Raw genomic sequence first — 27347 nt, 5'->3', positions numbered from 1 at the left:
GGCTCGCGAGCTCGCAGAGAAGTGACACGTGCTGAAGGAAGAAAAAAATAATAAAATAAAAAAAAACACAAGAGACATTTTCTCGGCACACCCGGGGTTTTTTTTTTAAGAAAATCTAATTTTAACGTAATTTTACTGTACAAAGTTTTAAGGTGGATTTTAGATTTCATTTTTAACTTGAACTGGGGAAGAATCGAACCCTCATCTGAAGAACCATGGGAAGAGGAGTGAGTATCTTCATCACTTCTCCATCCTCGTGGTTGTGTTTGTATGAGTATGGGTGTGTTTGGGGACAAAAAAAAGAAAAACAAACAAACAAATCAGTTCAAACAAGTGTGAGACGCTGTCTATGTTGTCAGTGAAGGAGGCGGAGGAGCACATGTGTCGAGATAACCCTCGTTTTCTCTCCCAAAATGCCGGCCCGTCGGCGTATCAACTCCTCCGCCGACTTCCGCGTTGACGCCGGAGCCCGGCCGTGTAAAACCCCCCAAGACTCGGGCCGAAGAAACAACTTTTCAGCGCCACGCAAAGATGCCGGTCCGCGCCTCCCAACGGGCCGGCGTCCCGTTACATAACGGGATGTTCTTAAACGGCCGGGCTGTCAAAGTTTTGCTGTCTAACAGCATTTGCGGGTGGTGGGGAGGGGCTGTATGTATGTATGTATGTATGTATGTATGTACGTGTGTGTGTATGTATGTGTGTGTGCGTGTGCGCACGTTTGTGTGTGTGTGTGCGCGCGCGCGGAGGTTAGAACCCGTTTGAAGTGACAAGTAACGGGCAGTGGCCGTGGCTGTCGGGGATTATTCTCGCTCCGCAATCTGTTTCAGTGTAATTATTGTCAAATTGGTCTTTATTTACGGTTGCAAAGGCTCGAAAAGTCATCGTGGCAGAATTTATGTAAAGGAATAAAAGCCTGTGCTTAATGCCATTTTGCAATACTTCACTGGCGTCTTCACCCCGGCCCTGCTCCGGGGATCTGGCTCCAATGGCTCCAACGACGGAGGGGGATGAGAGAAGTCCAACCTATTTTTTTCTCTCCGGAGGAGATGAAGAGCTACATGGCCAATTTCATGTCAACTTATCGACAGTCAGATGTACACCTTTTTTTTTTTTCTTTTCTCCCCCCCCCAATAGGAATATCTGAGGGTTGTATCCTGAACATCCTGTCCCATTTTAAGTGCAGAGTCCTCATTAATAAATGAATCAATCAATCAAGAAATAAACATATCATTTTTATCCCTTTTACGGGCATTATTGATTATGATCATGAGCATTAACATGTTTGTGAATATGAGGGTTGTTTTTTTTATCAGGATTGGAAGTCACTCTTCGTTCATCGATGCATTTTTTTATCAATATCTTTAATATCCTTTTTTTTTTAAATGCCCCATTATTTTGACAAGTCTGGGTGTCATGTAAATGTATCCATGCCTTTTCCTTCATCAATTTTGATTTTTCCATGAACCTGATCCGAATGGGATGTAATTGAACCCTAATGTTTGAAATATCAGCCTTCGCCACACCCTGCAATGCTGCACAATAGAAACAGTCATTATAGATTCAGCCTGTGAGGGATGTCTAAGGAGAGAAAGATGAACCCGCAGAGCGATAGAGAAGTGACGGGAGATGTGAAGACGATCAACTCATTCAGTCTTGCTTCCTTCCTCATCTTTTTGCCATGAAGCTCATTTACAATTCTGGAAATCTTTGCTTCCTCTCCTTCGGCTTCTTGGCTGTTTTTTTTTTCTCGCTCCCCATAGTCATGCCCTACCCCCATCCTTTCCCCTCTTTTCTCCTCCCCTCAAACTGGCAGCAGACTAATAGCTAGACTTGGAAGAGCTCTCTTGGTGTTTAGAGAGCGCGAGCATGCAGGAGAGGGAGAGGGAGGGGGAGGAGGAGGAGGGAGGGAGAAAGAGAGAGCGATGGAAGGATGAGGGGATGTGTTGGAGAGGTGGTAGGGGTGTTTGAGAGAGTCCTGCAGTAATGAATCTTGTGGTATTAACATGCACCTCTCCGTTCATATCTAAAATAAGATTATACTCTCAAGCTTGTCTTTTGCCACACTGCATCTGTTGTACAGTGCAGACACAACAAGCTGAGCGGGAAGAGGCTTTGATAGCTTTAAAAAGAGAGAGATGTGGGAGACACTGGAGGCACCAGTTGCCGCATTGCAAGTGTTGAGCAACTTGGCTCCGTGATTTGACAGATAGGGGAGAGGAAAGAAGTGGGAACTGATTAGTGATCAATTCACCCACTCCAACTTTAATGATTTTGAAAAGGTTGGCTTGAATCCCGCGCTCACAATCTGTCGATTTGTGAGAGGAGACTATTTTGGCATTATTTTGTCATGTAACACATGGACTGATAAAGAGCAGTCATGATTCCGCTTTCATAAATGCTTTTTCTTCTAAGTGGACTTGCAGAATTGAGTAGCTGGAGACTAAATTCATCAAATACAGTTGGAGTCAAGAATTGCAATCTAAAAAAAAGAAGAAAAAAAAAAACCCTCCACAATATTTTGCTTTTTTGGCACTAAATTACCGGCTGGTGTTTTAAACAAATTGATTGAAATTGAGGTTATGACGTCAAACATTTTTCAATTGTAATGCCCAATATTAAAATGCCACAATGAACTGAATAGTCTACTAATACAGTAGGAGTTCTTCCGTGCTCATTTGACAAGCAGAGTTTGTTCATGTTGGATGTTTGCATTTTGTGTTAAAAACAATCTTGAGATATTATGGACAGAAACAGTTTTTGGTTAGAGCAGCAACTGCAGCTGAAAATACACTTGGTCAAGACTATCGTTATTGCTCATATTTTAAGACGTTTTTTTAAAAGATTGATTTGTTTTCAATTTATTAACCAGTCCGTGTTGTTAAACATCTTAAATGTGGAATATATTTTCATTATTGCTTTTCTTGGACCATGGATTGAGTTTAGGTAGGGCAATGATGTCATTCTGTACTTGAGGTAAGCATCTTGCCTGGGGGTTTCTTGGACAAGGTTTCTTTTTTGATTCTTTTGATTTTGAGTACATGCCAATAAAAGGCCCTCATACAAAATTACGTACATGTTGTTGACTGTTGCTGGGTAGTTATTTTTTAATTCTGACCGGCAAGCCTGCTCATCTGCTTTCCGTCAGTGGTTCCATGGTTCTGAAGATTGGTGACCCCACATGTCAAAGCTTTTTTGCCATTTTTTATACAATCCCATCTGACTCTTGATTTTTCTGTAGAGCAACAAAATGCAACTATTTTAAAATTTCAACTATTTCATAATGTTATATTTTAATATTTATTGAAAGACAAGTTGCCATCAAAATAACATTGAAGATTAAAAATGCAACATATTAATACAAGGTGAAAGGTGATATTATTTCACATTGTGCAGATCACCTTTGACATTTGGACCGTTTGAATCCTTTGGTTCAAACAGCACAACTTGCACACATTACAATATCAATGTCAGCTGTCATCAGCTGGCATTTTAAATCAAATACTTTTAATTAGATGTTTTGGGTGTAATATTTCAACATACATCCAACACAATGTTGACGTTCAAATTTCAAATATTGATCTGCAGTCTTTTTTTTGTCAGCTATCCAATCTATCTTTGATACTCCCTGCCAGATGAAACTAAATGAAATCAATCTCTTCTTGTGTATATTGAAAAATGTTGCTTTATAGAAGCAAGAGAAAGCTGATTCCTCAAGGGAGGAATCATCTCTTCAGTAGGCAGACATGCAGCATTCAACAGAATAACCAAGATACTTGTCTCGATGTTATTAAACAGTCATTTATTATGCTGTCAACTGACAAAGCATGTCACATACAGGCTATTGTTGATCTCAGCCAAAGGCTGAGCACCCCAGCATCACCTTCACTTCCATTCCTTACAGTCTGTTTCCCCCTTGTCCTCTGTTTATACCTGTTTTTCTTCTCCCCATCCCTCTCCCTCATACTCTGAGGATTTAACATTCTTTCCACTTCGCAGTCATTGTGTATTAACTAAGGCTTTTGTCACCCGCCACCCCTTGTCTGTGACAGGATACAGCAGAGTCCCTTTTTTTTCCTTCCTTCACACATTCACTCTATCAGGGTCCTTCTTTTCTTTATGTCCTCCCTCCCTCCAGCTCGCCCATTTTTTTAACATGCCACCACACTCTTTGTCTGTGTTTTGCTAAGCAGCTTGAGCCGTGTGATTTGTTTTCTTTTGAGCTTTCGCTGTGAACCCTTTGCTCTGTGAAAGTGGAGCGTTCACATCAAATATAAGGAACCTCAGAGTACACCCCACCTCTGTATCTTTACACAAGGAAATCTCTTGTCTTTCTCATCACAGTTCAGGTCTTGTGGTCATTGACCAGTTTTTTTCACATGATAATGAAAACTTAGGTAAGGTTTGAGTATCTTCTGACAAACATGACCCATTCACATAAGAGGATGATGCAACTTCGATGCTGTGGCCCCTTAAAGTCTTGGAGGTGGGGCTCCAGCAGTAAAAGTGAAAGCCATTGATTTACTTGTTCATTCATTGTAGTCCAGAGGAGCTCTGGTCATTCTAATCTAGTCTACTGAGCTCTCAAAGTAAGGGCAATATCACTTTACAAAACAGAGTTCATTGTCCAGTCTGTGTTGAGATATTTACTCCTACTTTTAACAAAGTTTATCTGGATTCTCGCAATCATTTCCAATACTGAAAGTAATTTTTGTAGTAGCTTATATACTGCCACATTATTGAAATTTGCCCACAATCTGTCACCAAAATAAGTAATTAATTTTTTATGTGATCTTTTTTTTATCCACATAGTTCATAGAATAAAATTTTGATGAGGTGTTCATTTTGCCTGAGTTATGGTTTGTGAAAGGTTTTTCAAGATGCTTGCTAAAAGCCACTCATCTGCCCAGGGCAGAATGTTATATTTTTTGCTCAACAGAGCAGAACAGAGAATAGAAATTATCTTTCTACCAAAAAAAAGTTTCTCACCAGAAGAACAATTTAGATGCTGCTCAGGGACTTGGTTTCTGTCACATGGCTTTGCTCAGCAGAATGATTCTGAAGGGTGAACCATGTCAGATTTTTCCACTTGCATGTTTTTCACATTAGGCCCTATACGGCCTCCCCCTAATGGAGTCGCTTTTTATCAGTTCACTTATGAGATGAAAAGGGAAAACGACCCATTTTTTCAGAACACTGAAAGTTTCAGAATGGTTAGTTTGAATGAAGTTCTGCGTCACTTTCTGGAATGCTCTCAAAGTTCCCAAAGAAATAGATTCATTCAAGTACTTTTGTCCAAGGTTGGGAACAGAGCTTTACAGAACGTGATGGGAGTGTTAAACTCAGCTCTGTTCAAATGAACACACTTCTCAGTTTGAACAGAAACTGGGTGGCCAAAGGAAATGAAAGGAAAGAGGGAGAGCAGAGAACACTGGAAGAGGGAGAGAGAAATGGATGGGGGGAGGGGTTTGAAACATGTGACTTTGTCCATTCACATATTTCAAGAGGTGTGGTGATGGTCGCTGGTAGCAACTGGGCAAAGTCCCAGAACTGTGTGCGTGCATGTGTGTCTGTGCACGCATGTTGTGCGCGCATGCGTGAGTGTTGGCTGCCACAGTTGAATGAACAACTTGTGTATCTGGGAATGGACAGGAATTTTGTGTCGAAGTGTCTGGGTTTTAAAGTATATACTTGACTGAAGACTCTTCTGATTTTTCTCCAATTTTAAAGCATTATCAGGATGTTGTTCAACAAGAAAGCTGGGTAGAAGCTCATTGCTTTATGGTTATGCTTTATTTCTCACCATCGTAGTTGGCAGACTGTCACAAGTTGTTCTGAGTTGCTCCCAATAGAATGGCTATATTTGTTGTGGTGTTTTCTCAATTATGCATTGTCTAATAGAAGGAAAACATAATTTTACAGCCAAGATCTATATGCTGGCCATAATTCTTAATATTTTTAATCATATTAATCTGCCGATCCCATTTCTTTTTCTACATAAAGTCCAAACAATGGGTTTTCAGAGGCGAATCTATCTGATCAGAGAACAGTTGTTCCATGTCTTATGACAGCTAGCAAATAACTTCATGACGCCAAGCAAGGACAGACACAGCAATTGTATCAATAAAGTCTCTGATTCAAAACCAAAGCTGAATATCTGCATAAATACTTTGTCATTGAACAAGGCATTCCATTATGTAATCTCAAAGTATTTGCTCAGATATGCCTAAGCCTGTAACCTCATTAGTTAACATATTTTACTAACAAGCTGCTGTAAATAAGCCATCCTGATGGTTTTGCTCCATCATAGCCAAGCCTTCACATTGGGCACTGAGCTTGTCAGCCTGATAAAGTTTCCCGCATGGCCATGTTTATACTAGTCACATGAAAGGAGTTCTGAAGGCTTTGTTTGTGTTTTTGATTGAGACTTTGTGACAGTCAAACAAGAGGCCATTGTTCTGTGTCCAGTCAGCCCGGTGTGTCAGCGTGCGTGTGTTTGCACGTGCGCAAGCACTACGAAGTGATGTTCCAAGGATTATTTGTCCACTGTTTTTTTTTTTTTTTTCTCATCAGCAAATTGATATGAGCCCCTATTGACCCCACCTTTATTATTACCATAATTTTCCTACTTCAGTTTTGAACTTTTCATCTCTATTCACTTACAGTCTTTTGATAATTCAGTCTTGTTGTCCAATAGCCCCATCATGTGTAACATTGATGATCCTGAATGCCATTTTTTTATGGTCAGTTGATACTGGAATGACATTGGAGTGATGATGTGTAAAACGAAATACCCTTTTCCCAACAGTGCGATACAATTATCAAATATATACTGACTAAAAAGCAAGAATTTTTTTTTCATAACGTAAAGACAATTCATTTTGTATTGCATTGTAAGAGAAGCCCGCTTTCTGGAAGATCAATACAATTGTTGATTCAGATTTGAAAAGAACAATTGATTCCATATACCCTGTAAGATTAATCTGGTGCTGATGCTTGAGCAAGTCTAGCGCCAGCAATACAATACAAATAACACAACTGTCACTTGTATTTTGACAAATTAGACTTCTCATATAGTGCAGTTCACAATCTTAGTGTGTTCATCCTGTGTGAAGTCACAACCACCCCTTTCATCTCTGTCAGGGTGGTTTCTATGTCCCTCCCCTTGCTACATCACAGCGCTGCCATCTTTTGCCCTGGGCACATTCACCCACCCATCAGTTGTCAATATGGCTTACCGTGCTTGCATTTGGTGCCGGAGCCATTCCCAGCTGCTACTGGGCAAGATGTGGTCTCCAGCCTGACATGGTCCCATATTCAGAATTACAACCATTCACTCTTCTATTCACACATCTGTTCAGTTCACTTACTGAATATTTTTCAATTGTAAGAGGAACAAATTTAAGGATTATTCGTCATTTAGAGCTCTTAGCTGCCCAGCATGTTGCACAACAAACAAGTTGTACTGAGATCAAAACATGCCTCTTAGAATCAGTATCACATTCCCCTCCCGCCCCTAACCACCCTCTCTGCGCTTGAGAGACTGATACACTTTCACCTATGCATTTATTATAGTCAGATATCATTTTAGTTGAAGTGCAGTGAAGATAATCCCTCACTTTATCATTAATGTTCAGTCTTCATTGACAGGGCCAATTGAATTAGAGCTGACCGCACTGTGACAGGCTGAAGTGAAATATGTTCTGCTACATAGACTGGTCCAGATTTGTTTTGTAGCATTACTGGATTCAGAAGTGAATTTCATTTTAATCAGAGGTAAACGTATGTCTATGTTGTTGATTGATCCAGGGGAAATTGTGAAACTTAGTAATCAAACACAATTGTACCTCCACCAATGTGACAAACTGTCAGTACCACTCCACTAATAGATTCAATGCAAATGTTTTCTGATTGGGGTTTGGCATGGATGCACTAAGTCTTGAACATTTTGAGTAATACAACATTTCAGAAATTCCCCCCGAAAGGTTCCTCTCCAACTTGTGAGCCTAACCATCACATTTGCATAGAATATGATCTTGTGCTGATACCAACCTACTAAATGGAGCTGTATGTGAAATCCCAGCATTTGTAGGAACTTTGAGTTTTGACATATATTGACTTAGTATGCATTGGTCACCATTCTCTTTACCGGTTAAACTTCATACCGGGTTGAGGTGAAGCTGCTCCCAATTTCATTTGGTTTTTGTGAGAGGTGAGTTACATGCTGGACCAGTCACCTGTCTGTCATGGGCCACATACAACCCTTCACTATTTGTTCGTACCATCAAAACTGCATGTTTTGATCTGTTTGAGGACGCTGGAGAACCTGGGAGAACATGAAGATTCCATACAGAAAGGCCTGAGTTTGCCGAGGGAATCAAAGCAGGAACCTTGTGACTCAAGGCACAAATGCAAACCACTGCACCACTGTTATCACAAATGCATTGCTTTTTTAAAATTTATTTAGAAAAAGACATGATGGGGTTGTTTTCTTATTTTTGACTGCTGCAGCAAAATAACTACAACTTTGTAAGGAAAATACAACATGCTATGTACATCACTGAAGCATATATCCAAGATGTAGGATCATTTATTGCTCAGTAGGAGAAAAGCCACACTAAGTGTGAGAGCCTTAAGCTGTCTGTTAAGAGAGGGTTGTTTTTATATTTCAGACAAATACAATTCAGCAGGAGTCATTTTTATTTAATTTCTCAGAATTCTTGCCTTTTGTATGATGTCTGAAACGGCACCATCTTGACACTTCAATGGATTGTGATAGAATAAGATTTCAGTGTCACTTGAAGTAAATAGACTTCCAAGACAAATTTTGAAGTAAATAAAGTCACAAGACGGTGATGAAAACTTTCCTGCAGTGCCAAGTCAAACTCCTCTGCAAACTAACACTTTGAGACAGTTCATCTGGGTAGCTTTTCAGTTTGCTGTCTTTTTATGGAAGTCTCAAGTACCAGCACAGAAGATTTCACAGCTGCTAAAGACTGTTGCCTCATAGATGTAAACAACTCGGGGTCTTAAATAGAAGCAGCCTTCCAGAGCAGAGAACAGCAGTTTTAAAGGGACTATTGTCAAGGACAATGAGCTCAGGAATATGTCAATTGGCATTTCCTTAAAGTTTATTCTTTTACTATGCACTTGACATGATGCACTTGTGATATCAGGTATTGTATTTGGATCATGCTGACGTACAGATCTCATTTCCAGGTACTGGAAAGTGAACTCTTCAGTGCGTTCTGTTTCTTTTATACACACATTAATTCTGTATTTTACTAATTAATATAGAAGTAAATCCTTTGCATTGGGTTAAGATGACGTACACATAAAATCAGTAGTTTCTAGACTGACCGTTGACGAGTATTTCCGTCAATTCTGGTCTGCCCTTAATTGTGAAATGAATATAAAAATAAAATAAAAGATTTTGAACCACTGTTTGAACTATTTGCTTCGAGCCAGATGGCCTCTTGGGCCCTCATGGGTCCAGAGGCTAAGATTTCGCCGCAGTGATCCAGAACCAAACTCAGTGTTTTCCCAGCTTCACTGGCCAGGGGGCTCGTGCAACAATAACAACATGTGCTGGGATCACACACTCTGCTCCAGTAACTGCCTGGGAAAGTTAGAAAGACTAATGCAGTGGAAAAACAATATTTGTTTGCACATATCCATAGCACTGGATTTAAGCAGGATGTTTATTTGAAGCAGTTTTGGTCACTTTGTATCTGAAATATCACCTTTTCTAAGAGTTTTCGAAATGGTAGTGGAACAGACTGGATGTTCGAGGGAAGTCATGGCTCATCAGTACACACTTGGTCTTTCAGCCGCCTTTCCGTCCTGCAAACATGCCAATGCTTTAGATTGTTTTGCTGTGATGAATATTAAATTTGGGTTGATTAAATAACGCACAATTCTTCCTTAGACTTTCATCAATGAAAAACATCCCAACCTTGGTTTAAAATGGTAAAATTTACAATTATTTACTAAGAGCAACACATTCAAACTATTGTTTCCCTCTTTAATTATATTGTATTACAACATAGCATAATGAAAATGTTCGAGATCTTCAAATTTCTTGCCTATGAAATTTACATTCTGATAAATGACCAGTCTCTTGTAGTTTGTCTATTGATGATAGGTTCCAAAACCTTTTGCAGAAGTTATAAGTTTGATTTATTTATTTATTGTAAATTTCCCCTCCACTGGCAATTTCCTCTCCCAATATCTCACCCTCTCTCCATCACTATATTTGCCACACTCTGGCTTACAGCTGTTGGGAAGACCTTTATCTTTGCTCAGCCTTTTCTTGCGCTGTCAGGCACAGTGGCTCCAAGTAAGGAGAGCAGGTGTCTGTGGATTAGGCAGCGTAGAGAACCGGAGACGAGAGGCTGTCTCTGTTTGTTGAGGTGCCAGAACTGACACACTGATAAGGGTGGTCAATGGAAATAAGTTCACACAATGTTCCAGAATACTGACTGAAGGTATATCTCATGTGACTGTGCACAATTTTGTGCTGCACTTGTTTTAACAGAAAAAATTCATATCTGTCAAATGAAGAAAAAAAAAATCCTGTTGTGCTGAAGCATGAAAAACACAATCTTGTTTATTCCCTCACTGAGGATTTGTGTCACATTTTTAATACCTACTTTGAGGATTAATAAAGCTGTTTATTTCTTCCTCAGACAGTCACAACCTTTACTAGAAATGATAAGTGTGATTAACAAGGGACGGATGCTTTTGCCCAACAGTCTAATCTGGTTTACCACGCATGAAAAAAAAACTCCCTCCTGGCCAAATAAATATTCCATCTTTGATCTTAACTTAATAATCAAACCTGTCCGAAGGTATAATACTGTAACTTGAAATCATCACAGGCATTGCTATCATTACTAGAAACAGATCTTCTTGAATTTACATTATCTTTACACCCAAACAGAATAATGACGCTTCACACCAATTTGTCCTCCCTATCTGAATTATATTATTGTCAGTTTTATTTAGATCTATGTTCACATGCACTGTCCTACAAGCTGTTTTTATTCCATCAGGAAGGCCTGCACCTCAACAGCGGCAAGTGTGTTACGTGTCTTGGTTCATTTTAATAAATCTAGACATCTTATCAATTTTTCATTAAAGTTTTACATTCAGATTTTAGACAGAATTTAAAAAACATGCCTACATTTTACCCATAAAGATGGATCCAATTTTTATGACCATGTCAATCTTCAAATTCTGGAAAAGCAATGTTTTGGAAGTGAGATTGCATGGACATAAAAAGTGAATTGAAACATGAATTTTACAGATTCATATGGTTCCCAGAGGATAGTGCACTCAAGGCCACCCACTACTTGGTATTTGGGATATTGCCTAGGAATTAAAATTGGTGCTATTGCACTTGTTTTAATTTTTGAAGTTGGTTTGTCTTTGCTTCCTTAGGTTCCAACACGAACTGAGTGCAGACAAGTCTGAGGGAGGTTGATCACAGTCCCTTTTTTGTTACGTTTCCAGGAAGGACGAGAGCAGTATGAGCTGGCGGCGACCTCGGAACAGGGAGGCAAGAAGAAAGGGAAGGGGAAGAAGAAAGAGAAAGATATGGATGAACTGAAGAAGGAAGTGGATATGGTGAGAGACTCCGTTGTTTTGAGATAAAAAGCTTCAGGAGCTTTTCTACAGATGTTCAAGACGCTTGATTTGATGTGCAAGGTTATCATCATCAATCAGGATAAATGTATTTGTTCAGAAAATTGTATTTGCTATTATCACCCATCCAGAGGTTACAGTATATAATAATTAAAACCGAAACTAATATATGCTGCTATGATGATGCTTTGTTTTGTTCAAGATATCATTGTAATCATACTCATCACCATTATAAGCATAATCTAACTACAATGCCAGAAGCATTATAATGACTTAATATATATTTCATACAACTCTGGAATGTTGTTTTTTTTCTAATTTTCTACATTTATTTTATTTTTCTCAACTAGGTAATCTTTTCTAAAAATGTTTTTTTGCTATTTTTTTGCCCCCCATCCCCTTATCTTTTTCCCTCTTTACATGTGTTTCTTTCTTTTATTTTACTTCTGTTAGCTCATCATTCAGATTTTCCACAAACAGAAAGCTTATAGTGAGGCATTCTTTAAGAGTGAAATTTCTCACTCATATCATATTTTCGACGGTAATTACAGCTGTCACATTTTGCTAATTGCATTTTAATTGGGGTCCTTTCTTTGCAGGATGATCATAAGCTGACACTAGATGAGCTGAATCGCAAATATGGAACAGACCTTAGCAATGTGAGTAACAGAGATACTTTGCTTGTGTTACCTGTTGCTACTTCCCACTTGAGTGCAATTCATCATGTGACATCCAAACTCAGTGCTGGCCCAAATGAAATAGCACTCTTATCAAAGAATCCGCTTTTATCATTGAGATCAGCTACATATCCGTTATCGGAAGTGTCGTTGCCATCATTCGTCTTCAATCGCATGGCAATTTGTTTGAGCTCAAAATCTGAATCAATTTCAAAATCTTTCAGATTGATGTTAATTGATTCTTTTGTGTTTCTTTTTAAGCCATGAGGGAAATTATATCAAGGATGTAAACACCCATCAGGGGTTCAGCTACCCATGCTTTTATTAATGAGTGTTTGTTGAGCGTGGCCGGGAAGCTGTAGGAGTTGAAGACAGAGGGGTCAGAGATGGATATTTTTTCTTTCTTTAATGCTTAGCCCTGATACTTTCATGGATGTATATCTTGGAGGTAAGTCTTTTTTTTCAATTGGGAATTTACAATTGGAAGTTAAAATGATATTGTCCGATTCAAAAAGTTATCTTTGATATGATGCATTTTTTCAGTACCCACATCCAAACCATGATTTACTTTGTGGAAAATAAACACGTGCACACACAAATATATATATATATATATATACATATATATATATATATATATATGTATATATTTTTCAATAGTTGTAATAATTTAAAATGTGAATGTAATGTAAAAACAAACAAAAAATATATAAATATATATATAATTAATATAATCAGCAAAATAGATGCTGAAGTAAAATGAAATGAAATGTATTTTACTACCTCATAAACAAACCTGCGGCAGATAAACGCTGTATTTTATGAGGATTCTAGGTATTTGAATGATTTTTTAAACTTGGTTTTCGCTTTTAAGGCATTCTTCCTTCCTGTAACCCATTCAGTCACACACACAAGTTCCAAATAACCCCTTTGCTCATGCAAATGTGCTCATGGTCAAACAGGAAAGATCAAGGAGAATAGTTAATCAGTGCCTTTAAACAGGGGTCTCCGAGCTCAGCGTGCATCCATGCGTGTGCAGCAGTTGTGAATAATTTAACAGCTGCTGAAGACCCACTGCTCTGATTGCATGATCCTATTTTCCTTTATTATGTCCCTCACTTTACTTTCTCTGCTCCAACCTCGGTCTCCCTACTTGCTGATGGAGGGAATTGCTGTTTTTGTTGATACTGTGTTGCTAGGCAGATATTATCACCTGCACACTCCTGAGACTTAAACAGGAACCTGAGCTCAAGTGGTTCATTCGAAGGAAATAAGGATATGTGGAAAAACAGCAAGTCCGTCTAGATACTTATGTTAACTCTTGAATACCCAATTTATACAATTCAATTTCTTGTAGTTTTGACAATAAACTTCAAACATGGAGGCAAAGATTCTCACCAATTTGTCTTCATTCCAGGGTTTGACAAGTGCGAAGGCAGCTGAGAATCTGGCCCGTGATGGTCCGAACGCTCTCACTCCTCCTCCCACAACCCCAGAGTGGGTCAAGTTCTGTAAACAGGTATTCCTCTTTTGCAAAGGTTCATTAATATCTTTATTGTATTTTTAAAACATGTTCTTGTACATGTTAGACATGTAAATCAATCATTTTCTCATTGAATTTAGGAAACAACAGTGTTTTCTGTATGAATTGTAATTAGGGTTAGCAATTCCCCCTTGAGAAACAATAGTGATTCTGATAATAATGCAATATTGAATTAAAAAAAAAACATAATTACTACAAGTTACTTGTAAAGCATATAATTCTTCTGTACAAGAAAGGATGTTGGACAATTATTGATATCATCCCTAGATTAATCATGTGACTCCACTGACCTTATAATGAGCAACATGATTGCAAGAGTTTTAGTTTATATTCCACTTTTTCAAAAAATTCTAAACAAAGGCACTCCTGCTCTGCTTTTATTTAGATGTTTGGTGGTTTCTCCATGCTTCTGTGGACTGGAGCCATCCTCTGCTTCCTGGCTTATGGTATCCAGGCTGCGATGGAGGATGAGCCTGCAAATGATAATGTAAGAAAAAAAGTACTAACAAGATTACTTAAGTTTGCAGCATCTGATTTCAAGAGCTTATCCAGAACTCCTTAAATAAATGAGCCCTGGATTTAAGGGTGTGATCCTTTGCAGGGGTGTTAATCTCATGTATTACATTCACAGTTGTACCTGGGTGTTGTGCTTTCTGCTGTCGTCATCATCACTGGTTGTTTCTCCTACTATCAAGAGGCGAAGAGCTCCAAGATCATGGACTCTTTCAAGAACCTGGTCCCACAGGTATAGCCCTCTGTGAATATCTATGCCAGTTCATCAAAAGAGGTCTATTTTATTATTCTCCCTCTGACCATTTTGTTGTGTATAATCACAAATGTCCAAAATTTAATTCTCAAGGTCTTACCCACTTTGCTGTTCTAAAGCAATTAACAACTCTTGCCTTACAATTCTCAAAAGTAGTTTTGAAAATATCTGAGGTTGGAAAGAGGAAGTTTTATTATCAGTGTTAGAATAAAGTGTTAGAATAAAAGGAGAAGCTTATTTTTAATAGTCAAGATAAAGGTAACAAACATGCATACATTTGGATAAACTTGGGGAAAAAAATGTCACTTTCAAACAACAGTTTTTTCAAGTGGATTTAAGAACCTGTGTAGTATAGTTGTAATTTTTTGTAGTAACTTCAAATAAGATTGTTAAAGAAAACTTTCTTTTATTCACATTTATATATACAAGGTAATAAATATTTTGTTCTGTGCTGAGGATAGAATGTGTAGTTTAGTTTATCAATGGGAAAAAAAAAACAATTGAAGAGGTTAAGTTTAATTTCATAAAATGTTTGGGGCAGTTAAGAATATTGGTCTCATTTTGTATGTCACTATATGATCATCTTTTAGCAAGCCTTGGTTATCCGTGATGGTGAAAAGAAGAGTATCAATGCTGAGGAGGTGGTTGTTGGAGATTTAGTGGAAGTGAAAGGTGGAGACAGAATCCCTGCTGATCTGCGAATCATCTCTGCCCATGGCTGCAAGGTGAAAAGACTTACCAAAAGGGGGGCATTCAATTAACTTTTTCTCCTGACATAATTTTCAGTATGTCAGCGATATTTTTTAATTTCCTCAACTATCACTTACGTCTAATGTATACTGACATGATTGAATATGTATCGCTTTAAAATGTATTAAATTTTTAGTCTGAAGTTACCCAATTTCAGTGAGGTAATGCTTAATCATGACAGGTCTTCTAATGAAGGAAAGTAAACAACAAATAACCTGGTATATGCCCAACATCCCGGAGCAAAATGTGACCCAATTACACTCTGTGCTGTTTCATCAACATTTGAATTATTCATTATTATGTTTAGCTTCTATTATTGCGTCATTAATAACCATTGCCTCTTGCAAGCAATGAGAATAATTTGGCTCCAAAATGACAACAATACTGGTAGTAACTGAAGTTTTCCTCCCATAAGAGGAGTTTTTCTTTTTTTTGTTTTCTTGTTGCATCATCAATCACAGTCAAAGTGCACTTTTTCAGGTCGACAATTCATCTCTGACTGGTGAATCAGAGCCTCAGACCCGTACTCCTGACTTTTCCAATGAGAATCCACTGGAGACCAGGAATATTGCTTTCTTCTCCACCAACTGTGTTGAAGGTACACTTCAAAAGTAATATTTTGTTAATTCACAAATAGAAGACAAGTAGTTATATGAAAATTTGTAGAAACAAAAGCTGCAGTCTGAATATTGCCTTGATTGGTGAATTGCTGTCTAAACTATCACAATCTACATTTGGAAGTAATTTGATTTTACTGTAAAATGTCTTGTCTGTATAGGAACTGCCCGTGGTATTGTGATCAGCACTGGTGACCGTACTGTCATGGGTCGTATTGCCACACTTGCCTCCGGGCTGGAAGTTGGACGCACCCCTATTTCCATTGAGATCGAGCACTTCATCCACATCATCACTGGCGTGGCTGTCTTCCTTGGTGTGTCTTTCTTTGTCCTCTCCCTTATCCTCGGATATTCTTGGTTGGAGGCCGTCATCTTCCTCATTGGTATTATTGTCGCTAATGTGCCAGAGGGTCTGCTGGCTACTGTCACTGTGAGTTGTTGTATGATTTATGTCATTAAGCCGAAATCTATTTCCTGTAAACATTATGACTTAGACCTAACAGCACTGACTGCCTCCTTCCAGGTCTGTTTGACTCTGACTGCAAAGCGAATGGCTAAAAAGAACTGTTTGGTGAAGAACTTGGAAGCTGTGGAGACCCTGGGCTCCACTTCCACCATCTGCTCTGACAAGACAGGCACTTTAACCCAGAACAGAATGACCGTGGCCCACATGTGGTTCGACAACCAGATCCACGAAGCAGACACCACCGAGAACCAAAGCGGAACCTCCTTCGACAGGAGCTCAGCCACATGGGCTGCACTGGCCAGAATTGCTGGGCTCTGTAACCGTGCTGTCTTCCTGGCAGAACAGGGCAACCTCCCCATCCTTAAGGTATGTTTTTTTTTTTATGTTTTTTTTTTTTTTCTGTCTTTTTCAGTTTACATGAATGAACCAGTCCGGATTAAAAGGCACAATTTGACATAATAAAAAAAAGTCTTTCTGTCGATTTGAATGTTTGGTCTAATCAGATGATGAAACCACAAACTTGAAAAAAAAACTTGATATGTGAAAGAAAAATAAGGTGAAATTAAATGTATATGTATGTTCAACAGACAAACCAGGTCAAAAGGACATGCAACACAAGTGCAAATAAATGCAGGGAACTGAAAACAATCAATACATGCAATAAAGCAATGTAAATGTCCAACAATTGAACTTTTTGCAATGAGAAACCATAGGATAAATGTTAAGGACATCACACACATAATTTGTGACCATAGTTGAGTCTGTTGTGGCTGTGGGTGAACAACTACACAGGCCAGGTAAATATATTATTTATAATCTTTTGTATGATGCACCAGTGATGTTCAACTGATTGAGTTTATATTACTCACCCTTGAGTATAAATACAGTGACAGTTACCACATTGCCCAACCCAACCCCAAAATGCATGTATGCAAGCCATTCGTTACTCTCTCTCTCTCGTGCGCTTTTTTTCCTCGCTCACTCTCTGTCTCTCCTGGATGGATGGATGTGTATATTTCATGGCTCCCAGAATTTCCTTGGAGCCTAGTCTATAGATTCCAACCAGTATTTAATGACCTATTATTGTGTGTTTGTGAACATGTTCATGTATCTGTGCGTGTTAATCACTTGTAAAGATGAGCAGGCATCATGGGTTTAATTACCAGTCATTCTGTCTCTGCTCATTATTTTCACAAGAGTGAGATGATAGTAAACATGGGCTTGCTGTTAATCAAGGCCTATAATTATAAATGGTGGGAAAAATTATGTAAAATTAGCATTTTTCTTTTATGTTCAGATTCCCATTCTAATTACCCATACTTATTTGCATTGTGGACTCTTACTCAGCAATAAAGGGTTCAGCAAATGAATTATAATTGCGTAATTTTAAGTCTTGCTGAACTGTTATTATTCAGAAACAGGTCTGCACTCTCAGTTTTTGACAGGAATACTTTGAGGTGTTATGCTCTCTTCCCCTAACAGAGAGATGTGGCTGGTGACGCCTCTGAGTCAGCTCTTCTAAAATGCATTGAGCTGTGCTGTGGATCAGTCCAGGAAATGAGAGAGAAAACCCCCAAAATTGCAGAGATACCATTCAACTCCACTAACAAGTATCAGGTATTATACTTGTTGGCTTTTCAACAAAATGTGTTTCAATTCACTGGAGGTTCAACATTAACATAAAAATGCCAATGTCCCATGATTTTTTAAGTTTGAAAGAAAATGTCACAGACTTTCTCAAATTGGAAATGTGTGATCAGTATTTCCTCATGTGGATAGTAAATCAACCAATCTTGATAAACATCTTTTTTAGAACTTAGATATAGCTAAACATGTTTTCTTAAAGAAAGGACATTTTCTTGTCCCGTCCAATAAAACAGTAACTCTGATGCATCCGATAAGAGGTGGAGTTTAAAACTATGCTCAATTCAATCCATCCATTTTCTTTCTGTGTGCCTCTAGCTTTCTATTCATAAGAATTCTTCAGCTGAAGGAGAGTCCAGGCATCTGCTGGTCATGAAAGGGGCCCCAGAAAGGATTCTTGACCGCTGCTCCTCTATCATGATCCAGGGCAAAGAGCAACCCCTGGATGATGAAATGAAAGATGCTTTCCAGAATGCTTACCTTGAACTAGGAGGGCTGGGAGAGAGAGTACTTGGTAAAAAATGATTGCGGCTTGGACAGTCTGCAAGTATAAAAGTCCTAGGTTCTGAAAGATCTATTCAAATCTGAAGAATTGAAAGTTGATAGAATCAGCTATCCCAAGTAATTGAAAAATCCTTATTGCATTGCTAGTTTTCCCAGCCTTTAGACTTCCTTTTTATGTACATGGTTCAGGTTTCTGCCACTTCTGTTTGCCTGATGACCAATTCGCTGAGGGCTTTGCTTTTGACACTGATGAGGTGAACTTCCCCACTGAAAATCTGTGCTTCATTGGCCTCATGTCCATGATTGACCCCCCTCGTGCTGCTGTACCTGATGCTGTTGGCAAATGTAGGAGTGCTGGAATCAAGGTACGCCTTTTTGAAACTGGTTTAAAAATGGAAAATGACTTAATTAGTTGACATTAAATTTTTTGTTTGCCTAAGCAGTTTTTTTTATCTTACCAGGTTGCCATTTTCCACCTCACAATCAGTATGTATTACATTTTTTTTCATACCCCTTGACAGGTCATCATGGTAACAGGTGATCATCCAATCACAGCTAAGGCCATTGCTAAAGGTGTGGGAATAATTTCTGAAGGCAACGAGACTGTTGAGGACATTGCTGCACGTCTTAACATCCCTATCAATGAAGTCAACCCAAGGTACTGCCAACACTGACAAAGAAAAGTGTAGATGGAATAAAACTTTGCTAATTGGTTATAGGTCAGGACAATAAACCTGGGTAATTCCAAAGTAACATAGTGGAACTTATTTTTTATCCAAATATGGTCTTAAGGCCACCGCACATTGTTGTCCACAACAGTTTTTTTTTGTTCCTATAATCCCATTAATTCTTTCTCACAGCTTTCATTGAAGAGATTAATACAAATTAATAATAAAAAACAACAATAATAATAGTAACTCCTATTCAAAGATGTACAGAAAAGCACAGCCATGTGACGAAGTGTAAATTTAAAACTGTTTCCATATATTTGTCAAATGATAACTACTTTGCATCTCTGTTGATGCTGCTTTATATATTGACCCATGAAGCAATTTAGGCATCGATACATAAATGCATGATGCGTTATTTATAGATGAATTCTCAGAAGGCGTTTCAATTGTTTTAACAATGTGAACAAGTTCAGAGTATCTGTACCAAAAGTCCAGAAATAGTCTGACCCCCCTATAACAAGTCAGAACTAATGGTTGCGCATTCTCTCCAGAGATGCCAAGGCCTGTGTGGTTCATGGTGGGGATTTGAAAGATCTGTCAGCTGAGCAGCTTGATGACATCCTGAAGCACCACACTGAGATTGTTTTTGCCAGAACCTCCCCACAGCAGAAACTCATCATTGTAGAGGGCTGCCAAAGACAGGTATAAACAAAACCACAAATATATCTGTGGTCACGTGTGCATGATGTTTTTATACTCTGTATTGCTGTTGAGTGGACATTTGATGTATATTTTATTTTTATGCCTCGATTATGCTTTCATCTGATAATTAGGCTGACGGAATAAGGCATTTGGTTTATTAAGCAGTGACTTCATGCATACATGTGGATATTCACGTCCATTAAGCATTTTAAATGTTAAATGTCAGGTAGAATATGATCAAAATTTCATCCAGAATATCTGCCTTGAATTTCTTTTGAGATGCATCACTTAAATCAATATTGCGCAAACATGGTCATACAGCTTTAATTAGAATATTCTTAGATGATACATGAGATGACACAGAAATATATGTATTTTTGTATTTTCTCTGGAGATATTTGATGTAAGGTTTTTTTCCCATTCAACTAACCTCCACTGGGATAAACAAACAAAAAACATTGTGGTATGAAATTTTAATTTTGCTGTTTTATTCTCACTGTTGAGGAACGTTTGTTTATCCTACTCAAAATTTGGTTGCAGGCATTATGTATTTTTGGCATGTTTCCTTGAAAATGGAAAAATTTACATGTTGAGATTATTTGTCCCTTATAATCAAGGTATGTTGAAATTCTTTGAGAAACCAGCAGAGTTGTTATCCATGGGCTCCCAAGTGGGTCAGGAATCTTGATGACTTACTTGTCACTGACATTTCATTATGGAAGCCCAGTAAATTCCATTCAGTTAAATAGGTAATTGACTACATGCAAGGCAGCATAATTAACTTACAAGGCAAATGTGCTCTGTCTCTGAAATTCATTGCCTCAGGAGATGTTTCTCTCAAAACATCTATCTTCTTTTGAAATTCAAAGAAAGACAGTTCTCGGATTCAAGATTGCATAATTTAAAACATTTTGTTTTGTAAAGCATTCTATTTTTGTTGAAATGTAATTTAAGAAATGATCATGCTATTTTTAATCAATTATTTTGTATGCATCAATAGCTAAGCCAGACATTGACGTTGTTTGTTAAATATGTTATTGGTGAGATTGATGTGTTGAAATTTTCCTTGGTTTAAATCTTATTTTTACTGATTGACACATAATTTTATTTTGTCCCCAATACTCTTGTTCCCTGCAGGGAGCCATTGTGGCCGTGACAGGTGACGGTGTGAATGATTCCCCAGCTCTGAAGAAGGCTGACATTGGTGTTGCCATGGGCATTGCGGGATCTGATGTCTCCAAGCAGGCTGCTGACATGATCCTTCTTGACGATAACTTTGCCTCCATTGTTACCGGAGTGGAGGAGGGTGAGCCAAAATAGTCTATTACTATGCTTGAAGAAAATACTTTTCGGAAAACCAAAATTTTATTTCACAAAATCGATATTATATTGTGTATTGTTTTGGTAGGACGTCTGATCTTTGACAACTTAAAGAAGTCCATTGCCTACACTTTGACCAGTAACATTCCTGAGATCACTCCATTCCTCCTCTTCATCATCGCCAGTATTCCTCTTCCCCTGGGAACAGTAACCATTCTGTGTATCGACTTGGGAACTGACATGGTGAGAATTGACGAATTTAATCAAGAGAAATGTAAATTATAGGTTTCTTAAGTAATAGATATTTGTTAAGTATAACAGTAGAGCAGCCAGTGTTAATCATGAAGTGATTAAATTCATTGATCAACATGTTTGTTTGGAGTTTTTTCCCCCCATGGTCAGTGTCAGAACCCCGATCCTCTTGGCATTACCCTCGACTGAATAAAATGTGTTGCGTTTTTTAAAATCTGCATGACAGATTGGTTCATTTATAAGGTGACAAAATTTTATGCAAACATGTCAATTTTAGAAATGGTTTAGTCAAAGGAAATATTACCCTTCATTTGATCAAGACAGTAATAACATCGAAGTGACACATTATACTCCTGTATTCCATATTCATGTAATATGTAACATAATAGATTAATTATTGAATTAATTGAAAATTGCAAACAAAGACATTCAATGTTTGGCAACCTCAGGAAAAACAAAAGATTTGCATTAATTCTGGATGTGCTTTCGCTCATCATCACTATGTTACATCACAAGGTTTGAATAGGAGGCTGTGAGAAACATTTTTTATTTGTGCAATCGTTTAAGAAGTACTGAACCGTCTCCCAGGTCCCGGCCATCTCTCTGGCTTATGAAGCAGCTGAGAGTGACATCATGAAGAGACAGCCCAGAAACCCCAAAACCGACAAACTGGTGAATGAGAGGCTCATCAGCATCGCCTACGGACAAATTGGTATACCAGAGCTTGTAACCACTTTCGCATTAAACTCAAAGCTGTGGTTTCAATGTTTCTAGCAACCATGTCTCTGTGTTAGGGTGGTCCAAGATAAGTAGAAGCGTGATATGCACTAGAAATAGTCTCCTACTGATAGAGAACCTTACGTGTTTGTTCTGTGAGTGATGACTGGCCAGCTCCTCTTGCTTTTTAGTTTTCCGTCTTTGGTCAAGACGCCGAGAATAGCTTTGACCCTTTTCAATGTCCTCAATGACATTATAAGAGGGGAATAGAAGCTCACAGATTTTATGTAATGTTACTAAAGAACAGGTGGCTCAAAACATTTTACATTAACATCAATAATTAGAATAATATAGTATAATATAATAATAATAATAAGTTTACATTATATTTGAAATATGGTTTAAGATTCCTACAATTTAAAAATGTTCAATTCAAAACATATCGAAGAGAAATATATAAACATTAAATGTATTTCTATGTTGTAATTATCATCCTTATTTTTGTCGAAATCTTCTTGTTTGCAACTGGACTTGAGTTTCTTCCCTAGAAGACGTTTCAAAAACCCCTCATTCGAGAGGCTTATTGTTTTTAAACTTTTTGCCCTTTCAAACAGTCTGTTGTAAACAAAATGTTTTCCAGTGTTACATTAAGTCCTTCTTTTTCTCCCTTCTATTCCACAATAAAATATATTCAACCTGTTCCAACATTTTATTAATAATTAAGCCTGCAATTCCCCCCAAAATCTGGCATCTTACATAATTGATTTACTCAGGTAGTCATTCAGTGATAAATGGGTCACTTCCCCAAAGTACCCAAAAGACTGGCTAATTAGATTTACCAACTCAGACATTCACTGTCCAATTTGCCACATGTCAATTCTGTTTATTCAGTCGTATATTGATCCTTTGTTTAGTCTCACTCAGTTGCATTCAGTCTCAGACAGATTTTACTAATTCATATATTAAACAGATTTTGAATTTTTAGGATTAAATAATTTCCTTTAAGAGACGATAATAACAGTTCATCCGTCCACCTCTCTATGTCACAGGGATGATCCAGGCTCTGGCAGGTTTCTTCACTTACTTTGTGATATTGGCTGAAAATGGCTTCCTGCCCTCCACACTGCTGGGAATTCGAGTCTCCTGGGACAATAAATACATTAACGACCTGGAAGATAGCTATGGACAGCAGTGGGTGAGTAATTGTTTCTATTTCAACTATGCTTTTTAGCATTTTTCAATTCTCAAATTGCAGGAATGTAGTTCGACCCTCAGAGTCCCTTGTCAATTTTTCCAAAATGTGTTTCTCATATCAGACTTATGAGCAGAGAAAGATTGTGGAGTTTACCTGCCACACAGCCTTCTTTGTCAGCATTGTCATTGTGCAGTGGGCCGATCTGATCATCTGTAAGACAAGGAGGAACTCCGTCTTCCAACAGGGCATGAAGTAAGTGAATAGCAGTTGGTTTAATCATAGTGGGATAATCACTCCTATTTTGAGTGACTGATGTAGATTCACCAGAAGTGTTGCTATCACTAATTACCAAATTGAGCAAAATAGTAATCCATTACATTGTCACTGGAAACTATCACATTACAGTTACTACAAGCTATATCATGTGGGGACACTATTCATTTGTACTCACGAGTTTAAGGAATCAACATAATGAACATTTTTGAATATGTAAAGCCATACATTATTGTGATGTCATATACCTTAACTTGTATCAAGAATTGAAGACATAATGATAATAATCAGGAGATCATTGTAAATATATAAATAGGTTATTAAGGATTGGTTTGGGGTTGCATTTGTTACTGTATCATAATAGACATGTTGCATTTATTTCATAAAACTTTGGATTTTTTTCACATACAGCAATGCAATAGTATTGTAACAAATAGTGCAAGTAATAGTGAGTACGGGGGTTGTTCATAGACCATTTTTTTTATTCAATGATCCCTGTACTGATTTTCTCGACAACTTACTTTTGATGCATCCTATTCAGTAAGTTAAATAGATAGCTGTTTAAGAATAGAATCCATTTGACCCACAGTTATATTTCATCCAAGTTTAAGCTTTTATCCCTTGTCTGTTTCAGGAACAAGATCCTGATCTTTGGGCTTTTTGAGGAGACTGCCCTGGCTGCGTTCCTTTCCTACTGCCCAGGCATGGACGTGGCCCTCAGAATGTACCCTCTGAAGTGAGTACGAATCAGAAACTAAGCAATCTACTAAACCCTGTGTAGATGTGACCATGTCCTTAAACACATGATGACTTGGAGCGGCGGATTAGTTTCTCATTTTTCCCGTCCGTGTGTGTTTTCCAGGCCCAACTGGTGGTTCTGCGCTTTCCCCTACTCCCTTCTCATCTTTATCTATGATGAAATCCGTAAACTGATCCTCAGACGCAGCCCAGGAGGTGAGCTCACAGTCCATGCCTTTATTATCTTCTGTTGCATCTTCCAGCCTTTCTTCCCCTTTGGACATCCTTCTCACTCTGCTTTCCCATTTCACGTTATCATCCTTTTTATTTTCTAAGCTTGGGTGAGGGTGGGGAAAAAAAAAAATCACATTTCAAAGCTTCCTTTTCAGTCTTTCATGTCAACACATTACTAATAGTCCCAATTTTATATTGAGGAGGGGTGATTTGCTATGGTAACCCATGAAAGGAGAAACCAAAAGGAAACCAAGACCGTTGTAAATTAAGCAACCTGAATAGCTAAATTTTTTGGAATTGTTGTTTTATCATATTAATACTTACTTTCACATTATTTTCATGACTATAATTTTGTGTGAATTGTTTTTTTATTTCTTAGTTTGTAAACAAGATTCATAAATGGGGAAATAAGGAAACACAGCTTCAAAGATTAACAAGAATACAGTCTTATTAAACCTGACACTTTACATCCTTAAAATGTTCCATTAAGCAAAGGTTCATTCAGTATAAAAGACAGGCCGACACATAAAGTTTAAACTAACGTATATATTAAGCAGCTTTGATTTTCTTCTGGTATATTTTTATTTTTACAACTTATTTTACTGTCCAGTCATTTTATATACCGTACCCTTTATAACTGGGTTTAATCTGAATTTTACTTTTTCAATAGCATTATTCTGTCCTTTCCTTCAGTGATTTATCTCTCATGTCACAGTCTTAGTTTATTTAGTACATCTTGCATATTTGTTTTGGCATTTTATTGCTTTTTTTTTTTTTATTAAAACCCCTTTTATTCATTTATATCAGAATGATATTTTACTTGATACTTGATATTAGTATTGTTATTTAACTATTATTTTACTTCCATAAGATATTTTATATGGAATGATTTATTTATTGCAAGAAGGTTACTGGTTTGATTCTGGCTTGGGCCTTCTGTGCTCAGTTTGCATATTCTCCCAATGTCTTTGTGGGTTAAGTGAGGACTTTTAAACTGTCCAGACACATAAAAGAGTGTCTGGTTGCATGTCTCTTTCGAAGGATATGCCATATGGACAATTCATGGATTAAGGAATGATTGAACACAGCGTAGAATTTATTTATATCAAATTTAATGTATTGAGTAAAGCAAAGCATAATCTGTATCTTACAAATCTGTTTTCTCTGTCTAGGTTGGGTGGAACGGGAGACCTATTATTAAAGACCTATCAGCCTGTCAGTCCAGTCAGCTCGCATCTACTCTTCCACTCCCGTCTTTGCATGAATATTGTCTTGCTGCTCGGAATAAAATTTTAACCTCTGTGGAAAAAAAACAAAAATTGGAACGTGTTTTTATATTAGCGAATGCTTGATACTACTATTAGACAAATACTGAGATGGAACATGCTGATGATGATGTTGATAAATGATAATGCTAATAATGACATGAACACTGAATATTGACATGACTATGCGTGCCTTGTTTCTGAAACAGGACCAATTTTATACATGTTTTTAACAGTTATAAACGTTCAATAAAAATGCGCTCGAGTCAGGTCCCACATAAGCCTGCTGTGATCATTTGTTGTGTGTGTGTGTATGTGTGTTTCTGTATGTGAGGAATTAAGATTGAGACAAATTAAGGTTGCAATAAGTCTCCACTCAAAATGACACAGAGCAGAAACCCTGACTGAGCAGAAACTCTGCACAAATATTTTAAATAATTGAAAAATATTTTTATACTATCTATTATTAAACAGATAGCTGTCTACATGAAATGACAGTTTAGCCTGAAGTAACACCATCATGCTGTTACCCTGGACATTATTGATATATAATTTATTGTCACGCTTATTAAGTAGAAGCCAGTTGTCTGAAACTACTTGATTTATTCTTGTCGCGTCAACTGGAACTTGAATATCTTCATTTGAAAGTCAAGAGAATTTATCGTATATGTACACACTAAGTTTAGCTCTACATAGTCTTTGAGCACAAATTAGGGTAATCACTTAGTGAAATATTGCAATTGTGCCAGTAAACTCATTAAATATGAGGATCATTTAGATTTAACACCCACTCCTCTTTGAAAGTGAGGTGACCTGAGTTGAAGTTTTGACATTAATTCATTCTTCGATTTTAAAAATTTTACACAAGTACACAGATTTAAGGAATCACAAGCTCACTTAACCACTGTTCTGACAAGAAGTACATATTCTGATAACTAATGATACTCAGTTTGTGTTCCAGTTGTGGAAAGTAAAATCACAGTATGGTTAGAGGTGCCGATGGAAAAATAAGAAGCAAATTGGTAATTGATGAAAGAAAAATGAGCACTGCCCAATTAGCAAGATATTTCAAAATATCTATATCTAAATTAATTAGAGCCAGTCTCTCCAAATGATTAGTTTTGGAATCAAGCAAAACCTTTGGGTCTGCAAAAAATGTTGACTGTGCGAGGTATCTGCTGACTGAGTGAGTGCCGGATTTAATACTTTAACTTTAGTCTCAAGAAATAACACATTGCAACCTTAGCCATCCATTTGTTTCAATAAATTGACCTCCAACCACAACTTGTCTGCCATCTTGCTGAAGTGTCACTGGGTTGAACTGAGCGTATGCTTTTGATTCATGGGGACAAGTGAGAAAGATAATCTCC

At 37.7% G+C, this 27347-nt stretch overlaps 1 protein-coding gene across 1 annotated transcript; it reads left to right on the top strand.

Moving 5' to 3' along the window:
• Positions 1 to 26253, top strand: LOC147233495 (sodium/potassium-transporting ATPase subunit alpha-1). Its single transcript, XM_086148358.1, has 23 exons — positions 1 to 227; positions 11512 to 11625; positions 12243 to 12302; positions 13738 to 13839; positions 14249 to 14350; positions 14495 to 14608; positions 15220 to 15354; positions 15860 to 15977; positions 16158 to 16426; positions 16520 to 16828; positions 17945 to 18079; positions 18425 to 18620; positions 18800 to 18975; positions 19132 to 19268; positions 19833 to 19983; positions 21121 to 21289; positions 21392 to 21546; positions 22144 to 22267; positions 23322 to 23467; positions 23589 to 23719; positions 24375 to 24476; positions 24603 to 24694; positions 25885 to 26253. Exons 1-23 carry the CDS (start codon positions 216 to 218, stop codon positions 25911 to 25913), a joined length of 3078 nt encoding a protein of 1025 aa, XP_086004484.1. The 5' UTR covers positions 1 to 215; the 3' UTR covers positions 25914 to 26253.
• Positions 26254 to 27347: the final 1094 nt, after the last annotated feature.

This window comes from Fistularia commersonii, chromosome 6, assembly GCF_037954325.1.
Source record: "Fistularia commersonii isolate RoL2024-O1a breed Wild chromosome 6, RoL_Fcom_v1.0, whole genome shotgun sequence".
NCBI lineage: Eukaryota > Metazoa > Chordata > Actinopteri > Syngnathiformes > Fistulariidae > Fistularia > Fistularia commersonii.
The sequence above is the reverse complement of the archived record's forward strand: the minus strand, read 5'-3'. Positions and strand labels throughout refer to the sequence as shown.